General features: G+C 44.4%; 1 protein-coding gene across 14 annotated transcripts in view; it reads right to left on the bottom strand.

The window, feature by feature from the left end:
- Positions 1-15,153, bottom strand: part of pum1 (pumilio RNA-binding family member 1) — a 152,607-nt gene that overhangs the window by 85,501 nt on the left and 51,953 nt on the right. For 9 of the 14 annotated variants that reach the window (XM_085962832.1, XM_085962835.1, XM_085962841.1 and 6 more), the window contains exons 1-2: positions 12,425-12,508; positions 9,509-9,998 (exon numbers count right to left, since the gene is read on the bottom strand). The exons of 2 other annotated variants lie outside the window; for them this stretch is intronic. In XM_085962832.1, the coding sequence (XP_085818958.1) occupies positions 9,509-9,961 (453 nt within the window). In that variant the 5' untranslated portion in view covers positions 9,962-9,998; positions 12,425-12,508. Of the gene's footprint in view, positions 1-9,508; positions 9,999-12,424; positions 12,513-15,153 lie in introns of those variants that run through there. 3 more of the 14 variants (XM_085962833.1, XM_085962845.1, XM_085962844.1) reach the window with 3 other exon arrangements.

The raw sequence follows: 15,153 nt of genomic DNA, 5'->3' as shown, positions 1-15,153 counted from the left end.
TGACCCAGTTGAGTATATAGCTGTATAAACATTTACTAGATAAGCCCATAAAAACATTAGAATCCCTCTTAAAAATCACAAAGTCACCCATATTTTTGGTGGGAGAATGAAAAAGTATCAACTCTTTACATACATATACTCCCCCAGAATGACAGAATAATACATCAAGTTATCGTATTCTACAAGCTTACTTTCAAGTAAGTTTGAATACCTTGATAACCAAGTTGATGGTTGGTTGAAATAATATATACGTGAAATATACGTCCAAAGATGTGCGGGTTAGGTTGATTGGCTATGATAAATTGACCCTTAGTGTTAGGGGGATTAAATACGTGGGGTTACGGGGATAGAGTGGGATATGTGTTGGTGTAGGGGTTACGGGGATCGGGTGGGATATGTGTCGGTGCAGGCTCGATGGGCCGAATGGCCTCTATCTGCACTGTGGGGTTTCTGTGATTCTGTGAAATTAATGTATCGATTTTATAAACCTAATTTCTCCTCTCAAATCTGAAGGTGATTTCCCACGAGGCGCTACATGGGCTGGGTGTCCTCCAGCATGTCAAGTGGCCATTTTTAATGAGTGTAACATCACAACTGAACGTTGTCCTGTCCTCATCCAACAGCCACAAGTGGAGTCCCCAACAATCACCAGGTAACAATCTAGTGCAGCAACCCCAGCTGATTTTCTCCTAGATTGGGGTTGCCAAGACCAATCAACAAACATCAACTCTAGCTCAGATTAGATAATTCAGGACATCAGGAATTGTAGCTGGCACCCCCTCGCTTTATACTGACTAATAAAGCAAGCGAGCTGGCAGAGAGTTAAGTGCACAATGGTATATTCATGTACATCATGAGTTTGACAGGGCAAAGGATCCTGGCTGCAATTCCCCAATCTCTCCCCAGGACATCGGGGGAGAAACATGGATCAGAAGCCAGGCATTTCTACCTAATGGAGAGGTTGCCTCCTCTCAACGTGTGTGTGTAAAAGACACAATTTCCTCTTTCTTTTCTATGCAGTTTTAAGACCACCGTCGTTATTGAGATTACAAGTGATTGACATCATTTGATACAACCAAACCGATCACCAAGGCCACAAGTTCAAAACAATAAATCACCAAAGGGGGAGACCTAGGTTTCCTGGTACATACAAGTGTCCAATTATTTGGTCATTAGCACAATGCTGTTTTGTGAGAGCTTGCTATGCGCAAATTGGCTGCAGTGTTTCCTACATTACAACAGTGACTACACTTCAAAGAGTACTTCATTGGCTGTAAAACGCTTTGGGATGTCCCGAGGTCATGAAAGGCGCTGTATAATAGCAAGTCTGTCTTTCAAATGGCACACTGGCTGGCCTATCCAGACACAAATGAGCAGGGTTCAATGCACGACTACTTTTGTAGGGGTGACTAAAAACTTGGTCAAAAAGGCAGGTCTTAAATGAGGAGAGCGAGGTGTAGAGGCTTAGGGAAGGAATTCCTCCTTCAACCTCGGCAGTGAGAATCAGCAGCATATTCGACGACGCAAGGTATCACAAGCGAGTCCAATCTTGTCCTCAACTGACACCCAACTACAAGCATTTTCTACAAAAGTCACTAGGTATCAATTAGCAACAAGAATCCCGACTACATAACAAGGGATTTAACCTGGGACCTAAAAAGAGATCCATACACAAATCAGACAGATAGCCATGGAGAAAAGGTGCGCAGTCATTCAGAGATGGTGAGGCCAAAGCGAAGGCTGGGGCTGAATTAAGAAGATTTTTCTCAGAGGGAGGGAAGGGGGCAACCTAGGTTCCGGGGATAAGATTAAAAGGAAAACTTGAGCATTACTTGAGCTGAAAATTGCTAATGTGGAGTAACCCACTTTTGAGAAACAAATAGGCCACACTGAGTGCAATATACTACAAGAACCTGTGGAATTCTCTACCACAGACGGCAGTGGAGGCCAATTCATTAAATATATTCAAGGAGTTAGATATATTTCTTAAAGCTAAAGGGATCAAGGGATAGGGGGAGAAAGTAGGGACAGGGTACTGAATTTGGATGATCAGCCATGATCTCATTAAATGGCAGGGCAGGCTCTAGGGGCCGAATGGCCTACTCCTGCTCCTATCTTCTATGTTAGAACATTATCCAAAAGAACCGCCACTTCAGGTCAAAGGGAACCCTGGGATAAATGACTGCAAGTCTGTTCATTTCACATTGCGCTGAACCAAATAAGCCAAGACTTTACAGCCTGAAAGCTGCTTTGGTAACCAGTTTCACTTCAGCTCTTTCTCCCCAGCATCAGCCCTCTCCAGTCTTGCACATCAACTGGTCATCCAGTTCTGTGAAATGACTCCCAATTCAATACAGGAAACTCTTTTTTATCCGGCACCGACAGGACCTGCGTGGTGCCGGTTGATCAAAAAATCCAGATTACAGAGAGATATACTTACTAAGGTACGAGAGCCCCGTACACGGCCACAGATCCAGGCGTCCCTGTTGCATGGCAACAGGTGCAGGAACCCTGGTTACACGGCCACAGATCCAGGAACCCCGATTACACGGCCACAGATCCAGGAACCCCGATTACACGGCCACAGATCCAGGAACCCCGGTTACACGGCCACAGATCCAGGAACCCCGGTTACACGGCCACTAATATGAAATAAAACTTACCTGAACCTACTCCTGAATTTTGCCGGCTGAGAGATTTCCGGTTATTTAGGTGCCGGTAAAAAGAGTGTTTCCTGTACTAGCTTTTCTTTGAGTTAGAGAATTTTCGGCTACTTTGTCGAGTTTGCTCCTTTGTTATTCTGCTTGTAGAGCTCTCAGGAACAGAGACGGGATGAGATCGCAAAGCACCGCTGCATTAAAGGAATTACTCTCCATCCTTTTTTTCCCCCTTTCCTTAAAAAAAATCATCACGGAGTAAGGAGATGGGGTGGGAGAAATTTATTTACACGGAGGGCTGTTAGAGCATGGAATATTTTGCCACAGGAAGTGGTTAAGGCAGAGGTTATTGCATCTTTTACAGGAAGACTGGCTAAATATTAAAAGCAGAGGAAAATACAGGATTATGGAGAGTGAGGCAGTGGGATTAGTTCTTGCATTGCTCCAGCAAAAATAAAGACTTGCCTTTATATAGCGCCTTTCACGACCTCAGGACATCCCAAAGCACTTTACAGCAAATGAAGTGTAGTCACTGTTGTAATGCAGGAAACACGGCAGCCAATTTGCACACAGCAAGCTCCCACAAACAGCATCGTGTTAATGACCAGATAATCTGTTTTTGTAATGTTGGTTGAGGGATAAATATTGGGCAGGACACAAAGAATAACACCCCTGCTATTTTTCGAAATAGTGCCATGGGATCTTTCACGTCCACCCGAGAGAGCAGACGGGACCTCGGTTTAACATCTCATCCGAAAAAGCTGATGCAGACAATGGGTCAAATGGCCGCATTCTGAGCTGCGCTGGAACACACACGATCCATGAAAAAAAACTGACTGGCTCCCAATGGTTGAGCAAGCTTATCCAGTGAGCAGCACGGTTTTAATCTTAGAAATAATTTTACTTTTCTATGGCGCTTAGGCTTACTTTATTTATAGCCTTCAGGAAAAAAAGGACGGATTTAGTATGATCTTTTGTTTCTTAATTCTAGTCAAAGGGCAAGACTACATTTCCAACATCTGTCCCAAGGTTTTTTCAATCTGTTCTCACGATATTGGACACTGATTTTGCCCATCCCTAGTTGTCCTGAGGTGGTGGCAATGGGCACTCCCAAACCACTGCAGTCCCTGTGGTGATCCCTGTGGCGTTAGCCAGGGAATTCCAAGACAGCAGTTGCTTTACGACCAAGTGGCTGGCAAGGACAAGTCAGAAGGCATTAAAAGACAACGAGTAGGCCAGAGCTCACTGCTCCCTGAAGGACAACAGTGAACCGGTGGGTTCTTACAACCTTGCTGCTTTCCTGGTCATTTCTTCTCCTGGTGCCAGCCCACACATTACCAGCTTTAGTGAACTGTATTTCACTACTTGCCATGATGGGATCTGAACTCTCAACCCGAGTCGCCAGGCCAGTATCACAACCAATAAGCTTTGTGGTCATCAAACTGGATCAGCAATCCAGTTGTGGACAACTGATCAGTATTGCTTTGAGCACGGAAAAAATAATTAATTTCAGTCTCAGTAGCTCAAATTTTAGTTTTCATAGATTTGTAGAATTTCACAGGAGATGACAAGAATGGGCAACTAGCCAAAAGAGATATTAGATGGGGTGACCAAAAGGTTGGTTTTAAGGAGGGTGTTAAAGAGGGAGGTGGAAAGTCACAGGAGTTTAGAAAGGAAATTCCAAAGAAGGCATGGCCGTCAATGATAGGGATTCAAAAGAGGAGGAATGAAGAGGTCTGTAGGAAGGGGCTTTTAAGGCTGGAATGGGTTACAGAGATGGAGAGGGGCAAGGCCATGAAGGGAATTGAGCACGAGGATGAGAACTGGAGCGAATGGAGGTCAGCAAGGAAAGCAGTGATGGGTGAAAGGGACGAGGTGCGGGACTGGAGACAGGCAACACAGTTTCTAATGAGCTGAAGCTTACAGGGTGTGTATGTGTGTGTCGGGGGGGGGGGGGGGGGGGGGGGGGGAAGAGAAAAGAGAGAGGCGCCGGCTAGGACAGTATTGGAATCGTCAGGTCTGATGGTGACAAAGGTCATCAACTTGGTTCTCCTGCCCTTTCCTTATGCCCTTTTAATTTTTTCTTTTTCCAAACATTTGAATTTTACTGTTCATTTGACTGTAGTCAACAAAAAGACCATCAATTTTAGTCAAGGACTATTTCCTTCATGTTAAATGATGGAAACAACACTGGTGAGTAGCCGGACCAGGAAAGTCCCGGGTTTGATCCCGGGTCCGGTAAGACTCAACTAGGGATGCAGCAAGAACACAATTGGTCCAGCATCTCTGGGTGAGGATGGGGAGGGGGGGAAATTGGTGAGGGTTCTTAAACATGAAACCCTCGGAGGAAATGCGCGTGCATGAATGTCAAGTGAGGGCCAAACTCAGATGTGTGCTCCCTACAGTTGAATAGCTTCCCAATCTACAACCAAGGCCTTCAGGAAAGAATGGGAAGGGAAAGAAAACAGTTTAGGAAAATTGGAAGAGAAAACAAAAATTTACTTTGAAGAATTGTCTGCATACCCTCAAACTGAAAGGACACACTCTGTGCAAATAAAGAAATAGTATTTTTAGGCAAGTTGGGAAAAATAGGCAAGTGCAAGTTTCAAGTGGCCCAAAACTGAAGCAACAGATAACCGGTTTATAAAAAAAAAACTCGTTTCCTCAGCGTTTCAAGGTACTCCATGCATATGTATTTTAATTCTCAGCCGCCTCCTACCTCCATGCTACAGCATGAAAACACTAACACACTGAACCTTCGACAATGCTGATAAACATATCTTCCAAAATATTCAGCGATATCCTTCCCATCTGGCGCTTTCCATGGATTATGGGTTTTTTAAGTACAAAATGACAAAAATGCACACTTACGGTTTAGCCAATCACATGTTCTGCAACACTATTTAAAGGGTACAGGAGGGCATTAAAGTGGAAAAAATGCACGTCTTAGCTGCATCAACCCTGTAAATTATGAACCACATCACTTATTTTCCCACTAAAAAAAGTGAAGTACAAATTAAATTTTAAGCGTTCTTACCAAAATGACTCATGCCTGATTTGACAGAAAGTGAAACGTAAATCAACAATGTCATTGTTTGGCCACTCTCTCTCTCTCCCTTCTTCTGGAGGCAGCAGCGTGTGCGAGTTATAGAAACATAGAAGATAGGAGCAGGGGTAGGCCATTCGACCCCTCGAACCTGCTCCGCCATTCAATGCGATCATGGCTGATCATCCAAATTCAGTACCCGGTCCCTGCTTTCTCCCCATAGCCTTAAGAAATATATCCAACTCCTTCTTGAATATATTTAATGAACTGGCCTCCACCGCCCTCCCAAGGGGACCAGCAGCCTCACGATACCATTCCCAATGGCCCAGTCTGCATGTGTAAATTCAGGAGGTGTCATCAGATAGAAGTTCATAGCAATGCGACCCTATCCTGTCCTGTCCCACAGAATCCTGGCTGATTGGCCTCCCACCCCAGATCAGGATTCAAACTTGGGATCTTCCAGGTCATTATGATTCAGTACTGCTGCAATTAGTGCACTGATCCACTGAGGCAAGACAAAGCCCAGCTTTTAGACATTGTGGCCAGGGATTTCCACTCCAGTGCTCCCTAGGCTGGGGAACTCAGAAGTGAAAAATTATTTTTAAAAACCCCTCCCCAAACATCTAGTGGGTAAAAGTAACACCTTACAGAGTACTAAGCCACACAGAACAGAGGGTCCCAGGTTCAGTTCGGTCACAGCTGAACATTACAACTGTCCTCAGAAAAGAGGGAAAGTTACTCAGGATTCTCACGTTTGACCACTGCCCAATGACCATCACTGAAAAGAGCATACCTGCAGATGTCGGGTGAGATGATGAGCAGGCCTGGATGTGATGCCCTCTACTGTCCCAACAGCCCATCAGCAGTCACTATCTGAGGCCCACATCTGAAGAATGGCCACCTGAATAAGGGTCCCATGGGTTGCAGGACTGCACGCCAGCAAAGCTCAGTGTGCAAGGGAGGAGAGAAACTAATTTATTGAAAAAAATAGCAAATTATGCACTCAAAGTCAACTTGGCACTTTTCGAATTATATATTAAAATACAAACTTGCCTGTTGTCCAATCCCATTATTCATTATACTTTAGGATTGCAGTTAACAATCCAACCAAGCAAGTTTTAGGACTTCAGAATTCTCTCCCAGCATCCCATCAGGAGGCATAGATCAAAGGCAGACAAGGAACTTGCAACGCGAGAAACTGGGTGTGAACCTGTTGCATTCTATTATCTGCGCAGGGTTGGAAACCATGCAACAGAATGTTTCAAACAAGTATTTCACCCCAGATATTAATTGGGGGAGCTTAAAAAATGAACTCTGGTTTCTTAGTAGACATCTTAGAACATCACAATTATTTTTTTTTCTTTGCGCGGTATCAGTTAACGTGCAATGTCACAACAGCCGTCAAGTTTGATTTTCTCTCAATCTATGCTGCTAGCAACGGTTACATTCATAGTTAAAATTATTTTTGCGCTTTTCACAGGCTGAGCGGACCGACGAGAATGGTCCTGTACACAGTGCGTGAGGCTGCACAACTGTTGCTTCCCACAATGATGCCCCTGCGCTACCCCATGTGAACGTTTCCTTGCACAAATATAAACAGTTCTACAGTAGACACAAACTAAAAACCTGTCTCCCTCATGCCACCTATCACAGAGATGTTCATGCTCTTAGGTGGTCTGCCCTCTACTCAATACTTCTGGACACTCAAGCCTGTGATCAACAGGAACCCACGTAGCAAAGACATATAGAGCAAAAACAGCACATTGCCAAATTGAAAAATATATGCAAAAGCTAGAGAGATCAATAGGGAGGTGACACTGAAAGAGAGAAAATGTTCCTTTATGCATTCCTAACGGTAAGGCTCACAGCACCAGCAGTCCTTTTCCTCCAAGTTGAAAAGTAATTTTTGCACATTTATTTATTGAGCCAAGAAAAAAATACATTTGTATACAAAACAAGTGCCCTCTCCCAATGGTTCAGCTAGTGCCAAGTCAAAATGCCACCAGACATGAGTGACCACTGAGCTATGTTCAGTTAGCTGATCTCAACCAGGGTGGCGCTGTAGGGACAACCCAATTAGCCTTAGCTTCCCTGTGTGTGTGTTTTCAATTTGTTCTTAGCATGTGGGCAATGCCGAGCATTTGTTGCCAATCCCCAATCGCTGTAAAGGTGATGGCTTGGCTTCTCTTTGAGCCACTGCAGTCTTTGTGCTGATGGTGTTAGGCGAGACATTTCAGGATTCTGACCTAGTGACAATGGGGGGGGGGGGGGGGGGGAAGAATTTTTACTCCTGATCATTATCTAGTAAATCTTGCTGGAAAGAGCTCATGTCGGGTGAAGACGGGACGGACCTGGGCTGAAACATCCCACCGTTAACCACCACTGTACAGTGTTGCACATTAAGAATTGCTGCTTTGGCAAAGAACTAGATGGAGCCTGTGAAACCATTCCCGAGCACGATTCAAGTTTTAGTGCCCACGGGAATGCTTTACATCCAATGAATTACTTTTGAAGTGTCGGCACTGTTGGCAAATGCAACAGCCAATTTGCACACAGCGATGTCTCACTAAAAAAGCAATAAATGACCAGATAATCTGTTTCTGATAGTGTTGCTTGAAGGATAAATGTTGGCCTGGATACCAGGAGAACTCCCCTGCTCTTTGAATAGTGCCACAAGATCTTTCACGTACACCAGAACAGGCAGAGGGGGCCTCGGTTTAACGTCTCATCTGAAAAATGGCATGTGCAAAGGAGCTCCACTCCCAGTACTGCACTGAAATGCCTTGGGGCGTTTTACTATGTTAAAGGTGCCATATAAATGCAAGTTTTGAAGTGGCAGCCCAGGTTCTGGGCTCAAGAACTCAAAGTGTGGTCAACCTTGGTTAGATGACATTTGGGAGCACTGTGCGCAGTTCTGGACTCCATATTATATTTAAAAAAGAGGCACTGGAGAAGGTGCAAAAAAGATTCACAAGGATGATACCAGAGCCGAGAGGATATACTTATCAGGAAAGGCTGAACAGACTGGGGCTCTTTACTCTAGAAAAGAGAAGGCTGAGGGGTGACCTGATAGAGGTCTGAAAGGCAGACGTAGAGAAAATGTTTCCATTTGTAGGGGACACAAATATAAAAATCATCACCAATAAATCCAATAAGGAATTCAGGAGAAACTTCTTTACCCAAAGAGTGGCAAGAATGTGGAACTCAATACCAATGTTCCCTTTAAGCTGCTCTGGAGGTTCCGCGCAGCCGGCTCACCGGCTTTTAAATGGAAAAACTGTGCATGCGCAGAATTTTGAATGGGCCGCACAGCCCCCCAAAATAAATTAAGAGGGAACATTGCTCACTACCACAAGTAGTAGTTGAGGCGAACAGTATAAATGCATTCAAGAGGAAGCTAGATAGGCACTTGAGGGGGAAAGGAGAAGGGAATGGCCGTAGGGTTAGATAAGGAGGGCTGGGAGGAGGCTTGTGCGGAGAATAAACACAGGCACAGACCAGTTGGGCTGAATGGCTTGTTTCTGTGCTGTGGACTCCATGTAACTCTCGCCAAGTCCTGGAGTGGGGCTTGAATCCACCACGCACCACCTTCTGACTCGAGATTAAATAATATCCTTAATTTCATGCCCATTGATGGAATATAGGTTTATATTTGGGAATATTAGGTTTATATTTGGGATTGTTAGGGCAGCAAATACAAACCGAGGTGTTTATGGTCTGCAGTGTGTTTTTTGGGCTGTATGCTATGAAGGGTGAGCGACTGGGAAATGTCTGAGCGCTTGGTACACAAAGGAAAGGCACTGACCTGGTGATGTTCAACATGGATGCTGTCTCCTGTCGGCCAGCGGTGCTTCCCATTGTAACCGCCGCCTCCGCCTCCTCCTCCCCCGCCACCCCCGCCGCCACCACCCCCGGCGACGCCACTGCCTCCGCCTCCTCCCAGATGCTCCCCGGGCTGCCGCTGGAAGAAATAATCCACCATGGCATCGTCCTGCGAGCGGCCCGCGGCCAGCGCAAGCGCCGGCACCACCACCGGCACGGGAGGCCCCATCGAGCCGGGGCCTTGCGTGGAGACCGAGGCGGCGGCCAGCGCCTGGGAGGCGGCGTGCTGCTGCTGCTGCTGGGGGCCGGCGGCGGAGGGTCCTGTTAACACCACGGGCATGTTGTGAGCGACGCTGTTACCGAGACTGTCCTGAGGCGGTGGCTGCTGCTGATACTGCTGCTGGGGGAGGGAGTCCTGCCAGAGCACCTCATTCATACCTTAAAAACACAGGGAGCAACCATTCCACCCACACCTGCAAGACAAAACATACAAAAATGATATAAAGCACAGCTTAAAATATTCATCGTATGCCAACATTAAAAAGTGCATTCAATATATATTTTAAAAAGGCAATTTTTTTTGCTTTTAATAAAAATGTATTTAAAATCCCAAGTTTTTTTTTGAAAAAACATGCAGAATTGCTTTCAACATGTTCTTACTGAAAATGGGCTTTGATGGCACGTCAACGTGCAAATCCCGCCCCATTTGCTGGAATATGTTACTGTAAATTTTAAAATGATCACATGAAAATGTGACTTGCGAATAGAAAGGAACTTCCCCTCCCTCACCCCCCCCACCAGCTCTTTTTGAAAATAGGCTTTCAGAAATAACTACATGAACATGCAAGTCCATCCCCAATATTTTCCAGGTATTAAGATACGTTTAACAAATGGAAAACAGAATTGAATAAATGGAAAATAGAATTGAACAGGAAGGGTTTTGTTCAAAATGGCTTTGAACAGCACGTGAATTCCCCCTCAATATACCCCATGTGTTGCCATCTATTTTACAACATTAAAAAAAATCATCAAACACAAACATTCAGGGGCACATGCCAGAGAACATGTATTTTTTAAATTAATTACATCTTTGACTAGCACATGTCCATGTAATCCCTACCCTCTATTTTCCATGTGCCAAAGTACAAGTTTACCATTACATTAAAAAATTAATATGGAAATTCAAAATACAGTAATGATATTTGACATGCACTGAGCATGCAGTCCCCCATGTGTCTTGGCACTGCAGAATATACAGATTCAACAAAGAGAAACAGGCCTAGATTTGAAACTGAAATGCAGTGTAAAATATTAAGTGCTTGGTGGGGGATATTCTGCTTACTGCAAATCTCCAGCCTTCCCCACATTTTTTCATAATCTCTACTGAATGGAAAGTGTATATTTTAAATAATGGTTTTGAATAGCAGAGGAACCTGCAATCTCACCTTAATATCCATGTGTTTGAACGTGTAGTTATTAAAAAATATACAAATTCTAAACAGGATTGAATGGAAGGTTTTAAATTGCAGTTTGATTAAAACAAGCTTTCTTCACTCTTAATTCCATGTAATTCACACCCCTCATCAACTGCTTTTTACACACACAGCCTCATAAGAAAAGGAACATTAAGCCTAACATATTATATTAAAAACATTAAAAGGGTGAGGGGAATTATATTGCCCAACTAATCAAATTCATGCATTTCATACATCTTTCAACAAAACACTGTTCCAGTTAAAATATTTGCTTTGCACAATTACACCGAAGAGAAATGATTCAATTCACTGGGTTTTTTGTTTAATCGAAATGGATTTGTGTACAACTATCTTTTATCGTCAGTTGAATCTACTACATCCACTTGGCGCAAAAAAAGTGAGGTTCAACATATGCTTCAAAACAAAAGTTGTTTTATCAATTAATGCAAAATATACATCCTATAAACATATACAAGGCAGAAAAATAAAAATAAAAAAATTGTCTTTTAAACCCAAAGTAAGCTTCAGGAACAGCTACAGTTGGGACATATGCAGAAAGCATACAACTTTCCTAATTACAGGCCTGACACCAACAACACCTACAAAGAAAAAAAAATCCCCAACATCTGAATTTTAGACAATACCAGAGCTCATTTTCTGGTCTAAATATTGAACCCCCTATATTCGCCCTATCAGCATTAAAAAACATGGGAATTATAACTTACTAAAATGTTTATGTTTCCTCTTAGGCAACTGTTTATACCTTATCTCTTAACCAAATAACTCATTCCACCAAGAAAATTAAAATTAGATCAAAAATGTAGTAAGTGGCAACATATATATTTCATATATATAAAAATCTTTTAAACAAATCTTAGTCTTGTACAAGTGCAATGCCCTCCACATCGAATACACACACCACACACATTTCACAACCCTCTTTTATTCAAATTTACATTTCAAGCTTTTAAAAAGTAAACAAATATTTCAATTGATGTTGCAATTATGAAAACAGCCCTAGTATTTCATGCACTGAAACTAGCCTTCCTTCCCCATTGTAAAAGCCTCGTTTCCTGAAATAATTGAACCAGCACATTTTCACAAACTTTAGCCATCTGGCTTTGTGCAGAGGTGGACGAGCCGTTAAAATTTAACCCCTTTTTCCCCCCCTTAAAATGCACCCCACGAGTTACAATGCTGCTTGTCCTTTTCCCCTCCCCCCCTTACTCCCCTACACATACACACACACACACACATTACAACAATGGCCCCCGAGCCCAAAATACTGGGCAGAAAGGGGCACTGGAGGAAAACGAGCCGCACAAATCTTGCCCCTCCGGCGCCCCGCCGCCCCCCAATATCGGGCTGTCCGGGTCGCTGGGTGTTCCAGCTGTCGACTGGTGGGCTCGGGATGGGATACTCACAGGCAGAGCGGTCGGATTGCAGCGGATTGCGGCCCCTCTCAATCCTCCTTCTTCACAACATGGCGCTACACTGGGAAACTCGGGCGCAAAGCATCCTGGGTGAGGGCAGCCTCCCTCCCCCACTCTGCCTTTGTTTTACTTGAAGCTTTACTTACAGTCTCTTGGAAACAGGTGACAGACTCAGCCCCAAACCCAAATCATTTAATAATTAGATATTCATATTCTTCATTTCTACAAATGTGTTAAAAGTCAATTTAAAAAGGGAGATGGGGTGGAAATCACCAGCCCAATACCTCCCTTTAAAAGCACTGACAATATAATCCTTGCAACCACAAATTAGGCCTAATTTTTCTTCTTGTAGATTTACACTATGACCTCCAGTAATTTAACACTCATTAAAAAGAAAGCAGAAAAACAAATGGAGTGTAACAGCTACCTGAGTCACAGACTTTGTCAGTAAAAGGTTGGAAACTACTAAAAGTGCTGCTGATTTTAAACGGCATAAATTTGCCTTTCCATACACAGCTTTGATAAACTATCACGCAATTAAATACGGATTTTCGTTGTTGACCAACGTCGCAATTGCACTCATGCTAGTAAGAGCAAATCATGCTGGGGCGAGAAGAAACGAATGTAGTGCACTGGCACAAAGAGCTGCACAGTGCAATTTGCAGTCGGCAGCACCCAAATTATACCAAAGGCTGCAAACTGCACACGAACCAGAGGGGCAAATGTGAATACAAGAGTGGGGGAAAGAGGGTGTAAGGGGCAATTTCAGAATTTGGAACAGCAGCAGAGGGGAACAAAAGCATATCAAAAAAAGAGGGCGGCTGGACACATCCCCAACAGTTGTACTTCTGCACTCTTAGTCAGGTGAGAGCTCTGGAGATGTGCGTTTATACAGAACAATTTGCATTTATATATCGTCTTTAACATAGCAAAATGTCCCTAGGCGCTGTCACAGGTGCATAATTAGACAAAATTGACAGTCAAAGAAGGGGATATTCGGACATGTGTCCAAAAGCTTGGTCAACGAGATAGATTTTAAGGAGCATCTTAGATGAGGAGGGGTGGAGAGGCTTGGGGAGGGAATTCCAGAGCTTAGGACACAAACAGCTGAAGGCACGGCCGCCAATGGTGGGACGAAGGAAAGCGTCAAGGCAGGTCATTTTATGGGGGTGGAAATAGGCGGTCTTTTCGATGGAGAGAATATGGGGTCGGAAGCTCAGCTCAGGGTTAAATAGAATGCCAAGGTTGCGAACAGTGTGGTTCAGCCTGAGATAGTGGCCAGGGAGGGGGATGGAATCAGTGGCTAAGTTTATAGTGGGGGCCGAAGACAATGGCTTTGGTATTCCCAGTATTTTAATAGGAAATTTCGCTCATCCAGGATTCAACACAAGAACATAATTAGAAGCAGGAGTAGGCCATGCGGCCCCTCAAGCCTGCTCCGCCATTTAATAAGATCATAGCTGATCTTCGTCCTCAACTCCACTTTCCCGCCTGATCCCTATATCCCTCGATTCCCCTAGCTTCCAAAAATCTATTGGATGTTCAATAAGCAACATGACAAATCAGAGGCAGTGGAAGGGTTGAGGGAAGTGGTGGTGAGGTAAAGTTGAGTGGTAGTCAAAACTGCCCAACGCATTACCGGCACCCGGCTACCGACCATAGAGCACATATACCAGAAACGCTGTCTACCGAGGTCACGGTCCATCATCAAAGACCCTACCCACCCCAGCCACAGTCTGTTCGCCCTCCTGCCATCTGGGAGACGCTACAGATGCATTCGCACCCGTACGACCAGATTTAGGAACAGCTTCTTTCCCAGGGCTGTCATCCTACTGAACTCCACAAATAAACTCTAAAGTCTGCACATCTGCCAATGCACTTTATTATGGTTATGTTTATGTTAATATACTACAAGCCAAATGTATGTTGAATGTTTAAATGTCTTAATCCAAATGTACACTCTCGGGAGCCGCAAGCCTACATTTCGTTGTACTGCACTTGTGCACTAACAATGACAATAAAAGTTGATTTGATTTGATGTGGAACCTGACGTATTGCTGTCGGATAATGTCGCCAAGGGGCAGCATGTAGATGAGAAATAGGAGGGAGGCCAAGGACAGATCCTTGGGGGACTCGAGGTGTGGGGATGGGAAGAGATGCCATTGCAAGAGAATCTCTGGTTATGACTGTATAGGTAAGAGTGGAAGCAGGCAAGGGCAGTCCCACTCAGCTGGGCAACAGAGGCAAGACATTGGAGGAGGATGGTATGGTCGACCGTGTCAAAAGCTGCAGACAGGTTGAGAAGGATGAGGAGGGATTGTGCACCACATCACAGTCACAGAGGATGTCATTTGTGACTTTGATTAATGCCGTTTCAGTGCCGTGGCAGGGCAAAAACCCGATTTAGACAGGGTCAAACAGCGAGTTGCAGGAAAGATGGGCACTGAATTGGGAGGTGACAACACACTCAAAGACTTGGGAGATGAAAAGGAGGTTGGAGATGGGGCTGTAGTTTGCAAGGACAGAGGGATCAAGGGTGGGTTCTTTTGAGGAGGCAGTGATAATGGCATATTTGAAAGGAGGGGGGACAGTACCCAAAGAGAAGGAACCGTTTACAATATCAACTAGCATGGGGGCCAGGAAGCAAAGTAGGGTGGTCAGCAGTTCAGTGGGAATTGGGTCGACAGAGCAGGAGGTGGGTCTCATAGACAAGATGAGCT

The sequence above is a fragment of the Somniosus microcephalus genome, chromosome 20 (genome assembly GCF_052327205.1).
Source record: "Somniosus microcephalus isolate GS21.2 chromosome 20, FLI_Smic_1.0, whole genome shotgun sequence".
Classification (NCBI taxonomy): domain Eukaryota; kingdom Metazoa; phylum Chordata; class Chondrichthyes; order Squaliformes; family Somniosidae; genus Somniosus; species Somniosus microcephalus.
This window is presented reverse-complemented; position numbering and strand designations above follow the sequence as displayed.